Genomic DNA, 12,719 nt, shown 5'->3' on the forward strand with positions numbered 1-12,719 from the left:
AAAATTACATCTGAATATTAAGCACAATACATCCCAAGACCATCAAAAGGAAATTTCATTAAGGCAAAACATCTCCCTCTCTTCTGCACCCTGCAAAAACAAACCAACCCACACCTCACTATTTTATTTTTAAAAAAATATTTGTAAGCAGCTCACAGAAAATGCAAATAAAAAATATACGCCAAACGTAATACAATGACTGTAACAGCACAACACTAGAAGAGGATTTCTTATCTATTTATGCCATAGGCACCAAGGGCCTAGGCCAAAAGCTAAATTAATATTGGTAGGGGAAAAAACATTGTAGTTTATCTCCACATCCTAAAAACAGAGTTCCGGTCAGCCACAACCCAATTTAAAGGCCATTCCCACCACCTTGACCAGTTTGCCATTTTTCTTTCTCAATTGGTACTCTGTGGCTTCCAAACATGCTGTCCCTCACTGGACCCCAAAGTGTTTTTGGGATGGAGGTGGACCTTAAGGATTTTTTAAAACATTATGTTTTTGCTTCCACAAGCCTTAGGGTTTCCCCAAACATGTCGATACCTCTCTCACTTCTCAGTGGCCTTATTTTTCTGGCACCATTTTTATTGGCTTTCACCATTTGAGTTTGCTGTAAGATGGAAGGATAGCAGCATCGTATGAACGAGGGAATCCTAGAAGCTGAAGGAGGGAGAAGCCCTTTGCTAGGAACCTATGTCCTTAATAAGATGGCACCAAAAGGGCCCACGACTATTGAGGCCCTGTTTGCGGGCCGTGCGCTTCTCAAGGGCGGAACTGAACCGGAATTAGCCCCTTGCCTTAAGCAGCAACAGTTGCAACAGCTTCATACAGCTTTTATTTTGAGCTTCACGTCAGTGTCACACTTGCCAGCAGCAACACAACTCCTCTCTCAGCCGCCATGCTTATTACCTGTCCCAGAAAAATGCCGCACCCAATAATAATTTATTTGTACCCCGCCCATCTGGCTGGGTTTCCCCAGCCACTCTGGGCGGCTTCCACAGAGACCAAAAATACATTAAAATGTCACACATTAAAAACTTCCCTGAACAGGGCTGCCTTAAGATGTCTTCTGAATGTCAGGTAGTTGTTTATCGCTTTGACATCTGGTGGGAGGGCATTCCATAGGGCGGGCGCCACTACCGAAAAGGCCCTCTGCCTGGTTCCCTGTAGCTTTGCTTCTCGCAATGAGGGAACCACCAGGAGGCCCTCGGCACTGGACCTCAGCATCCGGGCAGAACGATGGGGGTGGAGACGCTCCTTCAGGTATACTGGGCCGAGGCCGTTTAGGGCTTTAAAGGTCAACACCAACACTTTGAATCGTGCTCGGAAACATCATCTTGGTATTAAAGTCATCTTGGTGTTAAAAACAGTGCCTTTCCCACCAACAGGAGAGTTGCGTTCCTGCTGCTGCCAGCATGGGGAGCAGTGAAATTATTTTAAAATATCTTTTTACAAATGATTTGCAATTTTGGAGTAGCACGTTGGTCTAAAAACTGCGGCAGGCCAAGACACAAAACTGCTTAGCCACAAGAACAATTCATCGTGAGAGGGTACGCTCCGAGTCCCACATTAAACACTGTGACTTTTCTCTGCAAAGCTGCACTGAGAAGTTCCACTGCGTTCCTGTGTGTTGGATCAAAGGGCTTGTTTGCTTGGAGCAATGTTCCCAATTAAACTCGGAGCGGAGGAAAGGCATGTCCCTGCCAATGAAGGTTCCCCATTATTTACTCTTTCAGGGTGCAACCCGTTACGTTCAAGCGGGGATAAACAACTTCCGTTAAGTGCAGGGTAAGCTTAGTAACCGAGCACCGCGATTCAAGCACACTCATTAGCGGCCTTTGTCCGTTGTTTGCAGCAGGAAATCTGAACAGCTTTTGCTAAGTTACGCATTGGCATCTGTGGACCTACATGAAACGAACTGCATCCAATTATGCCTTTTTAAAAGCAGAAGACTGTGAGGAGCAGGGAATGGCAGGGCAGGAAATGTTATAGCTGGCTTAGTTTTTGTTTTGTTTTTTAAGAAAAAAAGGTGAAGGTACTCACCACAAAGTTGTTACAGGAAGTGCCATACTTTTAACATTTGGGGGTGGGAAAGGTGCCAGTGGTGCATACCCTTAAGTACTTCCGGGGGGGGGAGCACTGAAATTAAACTTTCCATTACATTATCTTCCTTACTGAAAATGCCCTCGCCTGTTGAGGGGGCCTGGTAAGATTTTTTTCACTTGGCAAACTGGCACTGTCCATTTGGTTTTCACCTACCTCGTAGCAATCATCACAACTTTTGTAAGGTTTGGTGTTTAGGCACTGGTAAAGCCTGGTTTGGGGGAGGGGAGGTGTGGCCATCACCTGCCCCTCCATGTTATAGGGTGTTCCGTTAAAGCAGCAGTTCTCAACCTGTGGGTCCCCAGATGTTGTTGGACTGCAACTCCCATCACCCCTAGCTAGCAAGGCCAGAGCTCAGGGATGATGGGAGTTGTAGTCCAACAACATATGGGGACCCACAGGTTGAGAACAGCTGCGTTAAAGGGATCCAGGGGTGTGGATCTTTGTCCAAAGCCCAGGTAGGGCTAGGGCTATGCCACGACCCCATCGGGGACCCTGGGGGAGCTCTAGTTGATGTACATCAGCAGGGCTCCCCCTATTGGCCGTTGACCTTTACTAGACTCCCAGCATGGCAGGCAGGAGTCAGACATACTTGGTTCAAATCGAAAGCCTAAGCCAGTGATGGCCAAACTTGGCCCTCCAGCTGTTTTTGGACTACAACTCCCATCACCCCTAGCTAGCAGGACCAGTGGTCAGGGATGATGGGAATTGTAGTCCAAAAACAGCTGGAGGGACAAGTTTGGCCATCACTGGCCTAAGCCACTACCACTCAACATTCTGTAACCAATGAAGTTGTGGCCTAAATTTGCCCATTTAACCTAAAATACTGTGTCCTGGTGTTATTCTTCAACATAAGGGGGAGGCCTCAGGGTTTTGACACGCAGCAACAACAACCAATAAAATTTATATACCACCCTTCATCCAAAGATCTCAGGGCAGTTCGCAAGATAAAAATGCAACATGAAAGCACAAATAGTTAGAACAAAAACAAAAAATAGTGTTGGGCTAGGACTGGGGAGACTCTTGGGTCCAAGTGATGGCTCTCTCAGCACAACCTACCTCAAAGGGTTGTTGGAAAGTTAAAACGAGGAAAAGTGGGGTTAGCTGTGTGTGAAACCTTGAGCTCCCTCTGGAGGAAAGCCGAGGTATAAATGTAATGGTGAGACAAATAAAAAAAATGAAGCAAAAAAGCTGATCAGGAGGTGGTTATCATGGGAACCCCATAGTCTGGTCTCACTTTGGAATTGTAAAATGTGGTGTTTGTCTGAGGGGAGCTGCTTAAGAGCTCCTGGCATTGAAATGAGTAAGCGAACAACATCCCACAAACAATGAGGGTGCTTGTATGGTTTTCATGTGGATTATGTACGAAGGAACTTACACACACAAGGAACGGCTAAGGGAGCTGGGCATGTTTAGCCTGGAGAAGAGGAGGTTAAGGGGTGATATGATAGCCATGTTCAAATATATAAAAGGATGTCACATAGAGGAGGGAGAAAGGTTGTTTTCTGCTGCTCCAGAGAAGCGGACACGGAGCAATGGATCCAAACTACAAGAAAGAAGATTCCACCTAAACATTAGGAAGAACTTCCTGACAGTAAGAGCTGTTCGACAGTGGAATTTGCTGCCAAGGAGTGTGGTGGAGTCTCCTACTTTGGAGGTCTTTAAGCAGAGGCTTGACAACCATATGTCAGGAGTGCTCTGATGGTGTTTCCTGCTTGGCAGGGGGTTGGACTCGATGGCCCTTGTGGTCTCTTCCAACTCTATGATTCTATGATTCTACATGCACAGATACAGCTGTTGGGCTCATGCCTTGCTTGTGGGCTTCCTGCAGGCATCTGATCAGCCAGATTGTTGGGCTAGATGGACCTTTGGTCTGTTCCAGCAGGCCTCTTCTTGCCCAGGTACTTTGTATTATTGGGGGAAAGAAAACAAAGACGCACATCCAACTCACCTCTCTAATTCTCTTAATGTGAATGTAGTTGGAACGACCCCAGTCGAGCTCATCCTGCGGGAGAAAGCCAGGAAGCTAAGAGGCTAAAAAGCATGCAAAACCACTTCGCTCTCCACCACCTTCAGCAAAAAGGAGGCAACTGGTGGGTAGTTAATTCCAGTCCAAGGGGGCCATGGAAAGTTTCTTCAACCCCTTACACCCATCTCTGCTCATAAAGCATCCCGTGGAGGTAATCTGGGATGGCTCAGTTGGTAGAGCATGAGACTCTTCATCTATGGGTCGTGGGTTCGAGCCCCGTGTTGGGCAAAAAAAGATTCCTTCCTTGCAGGGAGTTGGAGCCATGACCTCCAGGGTCCCTTGCAACTCTACTATTCCATGATTCTATGAGCTCACGTCAGCACCCAAACTTCCAGGATGTTCCCGTTAGGGACGGGTGGATATGTCAATTTGTCCCTGCCTATTGAGATCAAGCAGGCACTTTCACTGTACTTTTTTTGGCCCCTGAACAAAAACCTATCCAGATGCTTAGAAAGTTGAGGCAATTTGAATCTGTTGCAGTATTTTAACAGTTGTAAGGTTGTGGATTTTTATTGACTTTCTTTTATCTTTTTGTGAACCACTTTGAGGTTCTTGGTATTCAATTTTATGAACTAAATAATAAATACAAATTTTTGGTTTCTCGTTTTTCCAATCCTCCACATCGCCACATCATTTTGATTTATTTTGATTTATTCCCTCCCCCAAGTCCTCATGCAAATTCATCAGCATTTTAGGACAAATCTCTCCTAATTATACACATGTTTGCTAAGCAATTTCTTCTGATATAATAATGCTTTTTCGTATGGAGGTAGTGGTGGCTCCTATATAATCGGGGGAAATGTATATGTTCAGTAGGGATGAAGTAGAAATTCGGTTCAGTTTCAGAAACGCATTTCAAAAGTGTGTGTTATTAGAAAGGCACACTAAAATGCTTTTGATGACTTTGGATGGCTTTATTTTATTTATTTTTAATGCAAACTGGTGTGGCTATATGGAGAAATAAGGAGAGCTGGGTTTTGGAAAATGAGAGGGGGGAGAGAAACCAGAATTGACAGATTTGGCCATGCCTGCTGTTCACCCAGGTGTTTGGAGGAATCTGATTGCTGTTGAACTGAATTTTCCATTACAACAGATATCACAAGTCAAAATGACATAACTGCAAAGGAAAAACAGAAGAGAGTGCAGAATGAATGCAGGAAGAAAACAATGTTACATCATAAACAACCTTCTTTAGAAAAGGCACAGAGAGCAAAAGAATGTACGAGGAAAATAATGTATTGTAAAGTCAAAGGATCAGTCTGGTGTTAGGATCTAGCCATAAGGAGTATGATTGTTCAATGTCTTAGCATAATTTCTGGTTGCTACAAGCTTTTTAAGGTGTTGTTTTATTTTAACTTTCTGTTACTTACATAGTGTTAGTGTTTTATTCATGTTCTTATCGGCTGTGTATGGCAATGGCTCTGGTTTTAAACTCCTTCCTGGGACCCTGAGTGTGGACCTAAAAGCTCAATAAATAAACCAACCACAGATCTGAAAGCCAGGCCTGGTACTACTTGAAAGGCTATGTCTGGGTGCCCAGCAATTAAAAAGTCCAGACTGATGCCTAAACACCTGAATGACAAGTGAAGCTAACCTTAGGGTGTCTCAGTTTTCCTTTCTTCTTGCTTTCCTGCCATTCCTAAGCAAGAGGGGGGGAAAGGGAATAGGTTCAAACAAAAAACCAACACAACAATAATTTGGTAATTTGCACTTCAACACAGCCTGGACACAAAATACTCCACATGCACCAAGAGCGAGACCTGGGCTTTGTATACACCACACACATTAAGCCCCCAACTTCCCCCAAGGAATCCTGGGTGCTGGGAATTCCCTAGGAAGAGGGACTGAGTGTTAACCCGCTCTGGGAATTGTAGTTCTGCGAGGGGAATTGGGGTGTGTGTCTCCTAACCACACTCAACATCTGGATCCATTTATAGTCTCCACGATTCTTTGGGGGGAGGAGCCATGCCTATTTGAAATGGCAGGTGGTAAATGGGTGGCGCTGTGGTCTAAACCACAGAGCCTAGGGCTTGCCGATCAGAAGGTTGGAGGTTCGAATCCCTGCAACGGGGTGAGCTCCCGTTGCTCGGTCCCTGCTCCTGACAATCTAGCAGTTTGAAAGCACACCAATGCAAGTAGATAAATAGGTACCACTCCGGCGGGAAGGTAAACGGCGTTTCCGTGTGCTGCTCTGGTTCGCCAGAAGCGGCTTAGTCATGCTGGCCACATGACCCGGAAGCTGTACGCCAGCTCCCTCGGCCAATAAAGCGAGATGAGCGCCGCAACCCGAGAGTCGTCCGCGACTGGACCTAACGGTCAGGGGTCCCTTTACCTTTAAATGAGCAATAAACCCACCACTCTCCATTTTCTTTCCCACCCAGCATGTTTTCCTCACTTACTGGGCTTTGGAAAAGGGACAGGATAGCTCTGAGAGTATCCCAGAGCCCTTGCACAACCTTCCCAAAGCCTGGAAAGCAAGGCGTTGCCTTCCGTACCCCAGCATCTGGGAAGGAGGTGAGAGGGCTCTGGGAACATCCCAGAGGCCAGTAAGAAAGGCGCCTACTCGCTTCCTGGGAAGGGGCCTTCCTAGATTCCAGTAAGTAGCCCTCTGCCTTATGGGGGGCGGGAAACCGTTCCAGAGGTTCCTGATTTCACCTTTGTGTGTAGACCCCTGGAAGCAAGGCCCCCCCCCAACTAAGTGGCGGTCCCACTGCACAGTGTAGAGATGGTACCAAAATGTTTGCTCCCCCCCCCCCATGGTGACACCAGTTGTTAGTAGAAAATGGGAACATAATTTGCGGGTAGTGGGGGAAAAGTTACCTTAAAGGCATCCAGAAGCGCAATACAGTCACTCTTGCTATTCCCAGAAAAATGCCGTTTATTCCTGTAAACAATTCACCGCAAATTGTTATAAAGTTAAAGAGCAGCTGTCACGATTTACAGTTTTACAACACTGTTACTTTTTTAAATACGTTTTTGGCTACTGCCTCTGAAACACCAAAGGAACACCTGTATGCAAGTACCGGTTCTGATAAAATAAAACAGCAAATTAAGTAACGTCCGTTCAGAAAGAAGATCCACTGCAACAGATTTAGCTGCAAGGAAATTATGTTCAGGGTTGCAGCCTAAACTGCCAAGTTTTAAATGCTTTTCTTCAGCCAAAATGGAAAATAGGTGAAGACACACAAGATGGCAGATCAAAATATAACTTTGGTGCGACTTCATCTTTTTTTTGGCGTAACAGGTCCAAACACACCAATTTCCTAGCACTCCCCCCCCTTAGTTCATATAATAGATATTCTGTTCCCCTGCCCACCAACCTTCAAACAGAAGGGATTCATCCACCTCATGCAATGCTAACATACATCATCTGAAAACAAAGCAAGTGTGCCGTTTTCTTCCAACTATTTTTGTATTTCTATGCAAGTTTATGTAGAATTCACTGGCTGACCCACTGAAATTTTCTTTTTTAAAAAAATCAAATGACAGCCCATGGGAAAATACCTGTATCCATCAAGATGCTGCCTAAAAGGTATTACAAAGAAGTTGTTCAAAGAGAGGGCAGCAGCTGAAACAAAGAAAAAGAAATGGGTTTAATTCTAAAAAGTGTACCCCACCTCTCCTTCACAAAAAGAGGTCTAGGATCCAAATTTTACTTCCACGTCATCCCTGACCACTGATCCTGCTAGTTAGGGATTATGGGAGTTGTAATAATAATAACAATTATTATTATTTATTATTTATACCCCGCCCATCTGGCTGGGTTTCCCCAGCCACTCTGGGCAGCTTCCAACAGAACACTAAAATACAACAATGAACACCAAAAACAGCTGGCAACCCAAGTTTGGGAAACCCTTCTGTAAGCTCCTTTGGACAACTACATTACTTAAAATTTTTAAAAAGCACCATGATTTTTAAAGCACCATGAATATTGAGGATACCAGGAAAACCTAGGTATGCAACTTCCAGCTTAAGGCATTAACTATACTTACTCTGTTATCCAACTTACCTATTATAATGCATTCTTCCAGGCACCCAAAAACGTGGCCAAGAACCATTAGTTTGCCAAGGTGCTGGTTCACGGGTAGCTGTGCCAACACCCTGCCTAGGAAGGTCAGCTCACCATCATAAGGGTTTTTTGCTTCTGAATGGACAGCAAGTGCTCCTATCTATACCAAAACGCAAGCAAAGATAGATGTTAATGGGAAACTGATTTGCCAACAGTCACGAAGCTCAAGGCTAAAATTAAGAATCCCCCAAAATATATATTCCAAACCTGCAAATACTTATTAATGTCAGGCCTGCGCTATTGTATCCGTCCAAACCCACATACAACTGATGAATTAAGAGGGAATATGACCTCCTCCAGGACATGTTGGCCTCGTCTTCTGATAACTTCAATACTTATTGAGTGCTTCATCCATTTTACAATGGTGTGGTGCATGTGGTTGTGTTCCTCCCTGAGGTCTCAGAGTGGCACACGGCGTACTTTTTTTAAAAGAACCACCATTACTGTGATCTTTTTATGTGAACCACCCTGAGACCTCTGGGTATAGGGCGGTATATAAATCCAATCAATTAATAATAATAATATCATCAACAACAATAATTAGTTTTAAAAATCTAAAAGATAATGCAACAATACTGTAAAATTCAGTAACAGTCAGAAACAAAAGTTTTCAGTCAGAAGAAAATAAAAGTGCTCTGCTCACCATGTTCTTCTTCCTTATGCCTGCTTTTGCAGTTGTCAATGTTAAAAACAATACAGTGGTACCTTGGTTTACGAACTTAGTCTGTTCCAGAATTCCGTTCTTAAACTGAAACCGTTCTTAAACTGAGGTGCGCTTTCCCTAATGTGGCCTCCCGCCGCCAGTGCCCTTCCACTGTTTGGATTCCATTCATAGATCAAGGTAAAGTTCACAAACCAGGACACTACTTCTGGTTTTGCGGAGTTCGTAAACCGAATCGTTCGTAAATAGGGCTGTTCGTAAACCAAGGTACCACTGTACTATTTGAGCATGTACAACAAAAAAAAAAAAGAGTTTTTTCAACCAATTAGCACATGGGTGGGAAAGTATTCTCAGACTAAGGGCCACATTGCCTTCTGGGGGGCACATGCCAGAGGCAAAAGTGGGCACAGCAGCTAATATAAATTTCACCTTTGTACAGCAGACTACATTCTACATACCGACACGCCTGAATCCAAACAAGCAAGAAGCGTTTGGTTCATGGAGACATGGGGTACCATTCAACATCATGGTGTTATGACCTTTACACCGGAACAATCCTTCCCCCACATGCTGCTCCAGGAGTTATTCCAACCCCCACCCCAGAGCCAATTCCAGGGGGCACTGTCGTGAATCCTCCGCGGCACTTTAGCAGAAATGCTCAGAGTTCCAGGTTCTTCGGTGCAGTGCAGTATATTTATTGTGAGCTATATATATATTGTGGGACGCAGGTGGCACCGTGGGTTAAACCACAGAGCCTAGGACTTGCTGATCAGAAGGTTGGTGGTTCAAATCCCCATGACGGGGTGAGCTCCCGTTGCTCGGTCCCTGCTCCTGCCAACCTAGCAGTTCGAAAGCACCTCAAAGTGCAAGTAGATAAATAGGTACCGCTCCGGCGGGAAGGTAAACAGTGTTTCCGTGCGCTGCTCTGGTTTGCCAGAAGTGGCTTAGTCATGCTGGCCACTCGACCCGGAAGCTGTACGCCGGCTACCTCGGCCAGTAAAGCAATATGAGTGCCGCAACCCCAGAGTCGTCTGCAACTGGATCTAACGGTCGGGGTCCCTTTACCATATATATATATATATATATATATGCTTTCGTAGATTTTCACGGGTACAGGAATGCAGGTTTTGGTGTCTTCGGGTGTCTTCCCGTGTAAGAGTTGGGGTGTCTAGGCGACGTTTCGACGAGGTCTCACTCGTCATCTTCAGGCTGGTGCTTTCGGCTTCTTGTTACTGGAACAGAGCAGGATCTCAGTGTTTGAGTTCTCAGTTGTCTCTGTTCCAGTAACAAGAAGCCGAAAGCACCAGCCTGAAGATGACGAGTGAGACCTCGTCGAAACGTCGCCTAGACACCCCAACTCTTACACGGGAAGACACCCGAAGACACCAAAACCTGCATATATATATATATATATATATATATATATATGCATGCCTATTTGCCTTAAGGTGCAGCCAGGTACTCTGTTGGACTGTATAAACTGATCGTGTATTATAGCCTGTAGATTATTGTATAATCTACACACACACACACACACACACACACACACACACAATAATCTACAGGCTATAATACACGAGTAGCTCATACAGTCCAACAGAGTACCTGGCTGCACCTTAAGGCAAATAGGAAGACCTTTCTATCTCTCTCTCTCTCTTGGACCACACTCCTCTACATCACCACCTTTACTGCTGGACAGGTTTCCCTTTTAAACCGCTGACAGCCAATCACCTGTCAGCACATTACTGCTGAGTCGTTCTGACCCAGCACTTCCATAGAAAGTATTGCAGGCTGATTGCATCTGCCAGTTGCATCAGCTAGCAACTTAAGCCTGCAGACTTACTATCTCACACAGCATTCTGTGAATCCCGACAGGCATGTGGGGAGAGGAGAGGATGCCCTGTTGCGCAAGGGAAGTCCTTGCAGAGAGCTTCTGCTGGAGGGGCACATTAGGTGAATCTTGCCCGCTGAAGCCAGGCAAAAACACTTGGGCCCAGAGAAGGGCGTGGCTGAGGGATAGCGGATGCCTCCTGGGGAAGTGTTCCCTGTTTCTGAGGTTTGATATATCAAAATAGAAGGGCCCATGAGCAAACGCCTAGATTCTATTTCATCAGAACTGAGAAAAGATGGCGTCTGCCAACCGAGAAGGACTTTTGGATGGATTCAGCATAAATACCAGCATGTGAGGACATACTGCAAATAAAAGACTTACCAGCTGCAAAAAAAGAGAAAAAAAGAGGGAGAGTCATACAAAGTTCACACAGAAGCATAATATTGCTCATTTCAGCTCTGGAAACAACTCAGAGGCTATGAAAGAAGAAGGATAATAACAAGAAGATTTAAAGATGGGACTAGTGGACACTCAAAGCAGTAGAAATATGAGATGATTGGACCCCACTGAACTTGAAGCATGGGAACCCCCAACAAAAAAATTATAATTTGGCAAAATATTTGGACTTTATGATATATATTTGTATAATTTGGAATATTTAATGTGATTGGATTGGATTGTTAAAATGGAAAACTTAATAAAAATATTATTTTAAAAATAAATAAATAGAAGGGCCCAACCTCCTTGAGATGCAGAACGGTGCGCTCAATATCGCTTATACTGGGAGGAGACAGAGCGGTTGCTAGCAAGGCCCTCGGTTCACCCATGTCGAGGAGCTTCACCTTCAGCACGGTACTTTCCAATGGGCGCCGCTGAAAGGAAGAGTAAGAGCACAGTGACGACAAATGTGATTCTGTGTTGCAAATCTCTTCGCGGGCGGCTGGAAAGATGTTTGCCTTTACTTTCTGGGCTGAGCAAATCATATGGGGGGGGGGAGGAGGTACAGTAATAATCTCCTGACAGTGGCCGTGTTCACACATCACTTGAAGCCATGCTTAAATATGAATGCGCAGAATGCAAGTGCATGCTAAGGCCATGGGTGCTTTGCTACTCTTCCGCTTCTGCCACGCTGCAAGGAATAAGTCGTGGCCCGGCTTAGCGTTACGGCAGAAACCTGGCCTTGTGGTCTGTTTTCTCCAAGTAACCAATAAACAGTAAGCCATGAAAGCACCTTTCGTTTTGTATACCGTATTTTTCACTCCAAAAGACGCACCAGACCATAAGGCACACCTAGTTTTGGGAGGAGGAAAACAAGAAAAAATTATTCTGAATCCCAGAAGCCAGAACAGCAAGAGGGATCTCGCTTCTGGGATACCGTGTGGCTGTTCTGGCTTCTGGGATAACCGCGCCAAGCCTCTTCAGGGCAGCGGGATGAAGGCTTCCCCTGCCCGAAGAGGCGGCGCACGGCTAAGACAGAAGCCAGTACAGGCGCCTTGCTGAAGGGGTGCTGTGCAGTTCTCCCTGTCTGAGAGGGAGAACTATGCAGCGCCCCTTCCTGGAGAAGGAACAGAAGCTTCCAGGACAGGCTCTGCGCAGAGAGGGAGAGCTGCGCAGCGCCCCTCCAGAGAAGCGGGAGGGGGAACAGCACGGCGCCATTCGCTCCATAAGACGCACACACATTTCCCCTTACTTTTTAGGAGGAAAAAAGTGATTCTTATGGAGCGAAAAATACGGTATATTTATTAAATTTGTATACCGGCCCTTCATCTGTAGATCTCAGGGCAGTTCACCACATTAAAAAAAGGTAAGAAACACAAAATACATAATAAAAACAAGAACAAACCTTGGCTACTTGTTTGTGGTTTGCTTGGAGAGAAAACACATGTGAGTTCTGGTTTGGACAATACATTAAGCCAGACCATGACTTGTTTCCCGGAAGTAGCAGCAGAAGCAGCAGAGAAAATGTGAAGTGCCCATGATGTCAGATCTAGATTTGAACCATAGTTTAGCTTAACTACAGCTT

General features: G+C 45.2%; 1 protein-coding gene across 3 annotated transcripts in view; it reads right to left on the reverse strand.

The window, feature by feature from the left end:
* Positions 1–12,719, reverse strand: part of TDRD9 (tudor domain containing 9) — a 90,639-nt gene that overhangs the window by 18,330 nt on the left and 59,590 nt on the right. For all 3 annotated transcript variants that reach the window (XM_083517004.1, XM_083517005.1, XM_083517006.1), the window contains 6 exons: positions 11,437–11,568; positions 8,145–8,304; positions 7,640–7,703; positions 6,956–7,019; positions 5,730–5,774; positions 4,058–4,111 (listed from right to left, as the gene is read on the reverse strand). In XM_083517004.1, coding sequence (XP_083373130.1) covers positions 4,058–4,111; positions 5,730–5,774; positions 6,956–7,019; positions 7,640–7,703; positions 8,145–8,304; positions 11,437–11,568 — 519 coding nt within the window. The remainder of the gene's footprint in view (positions 1–4,057; positions 4,112–5,729; positions 5,775–6,955; positions 7,020–7,639; positions 7,704–8,144; positions 8,305–11,436; positions 11,569–12,719) is intronic.

This window comes from Podarcis liolepis, assembly GCF_965112155.1.
Source record: "Podarcis liolepis genome assembly, chromosome: 1".
Taxonomy (NCBI): domain Eukaryota; kingdom Metazoa; phylum Chordata; class Lepidosauria; order Squamata; family Lacertidae; genus Podarcis; species Podarcis liolepis.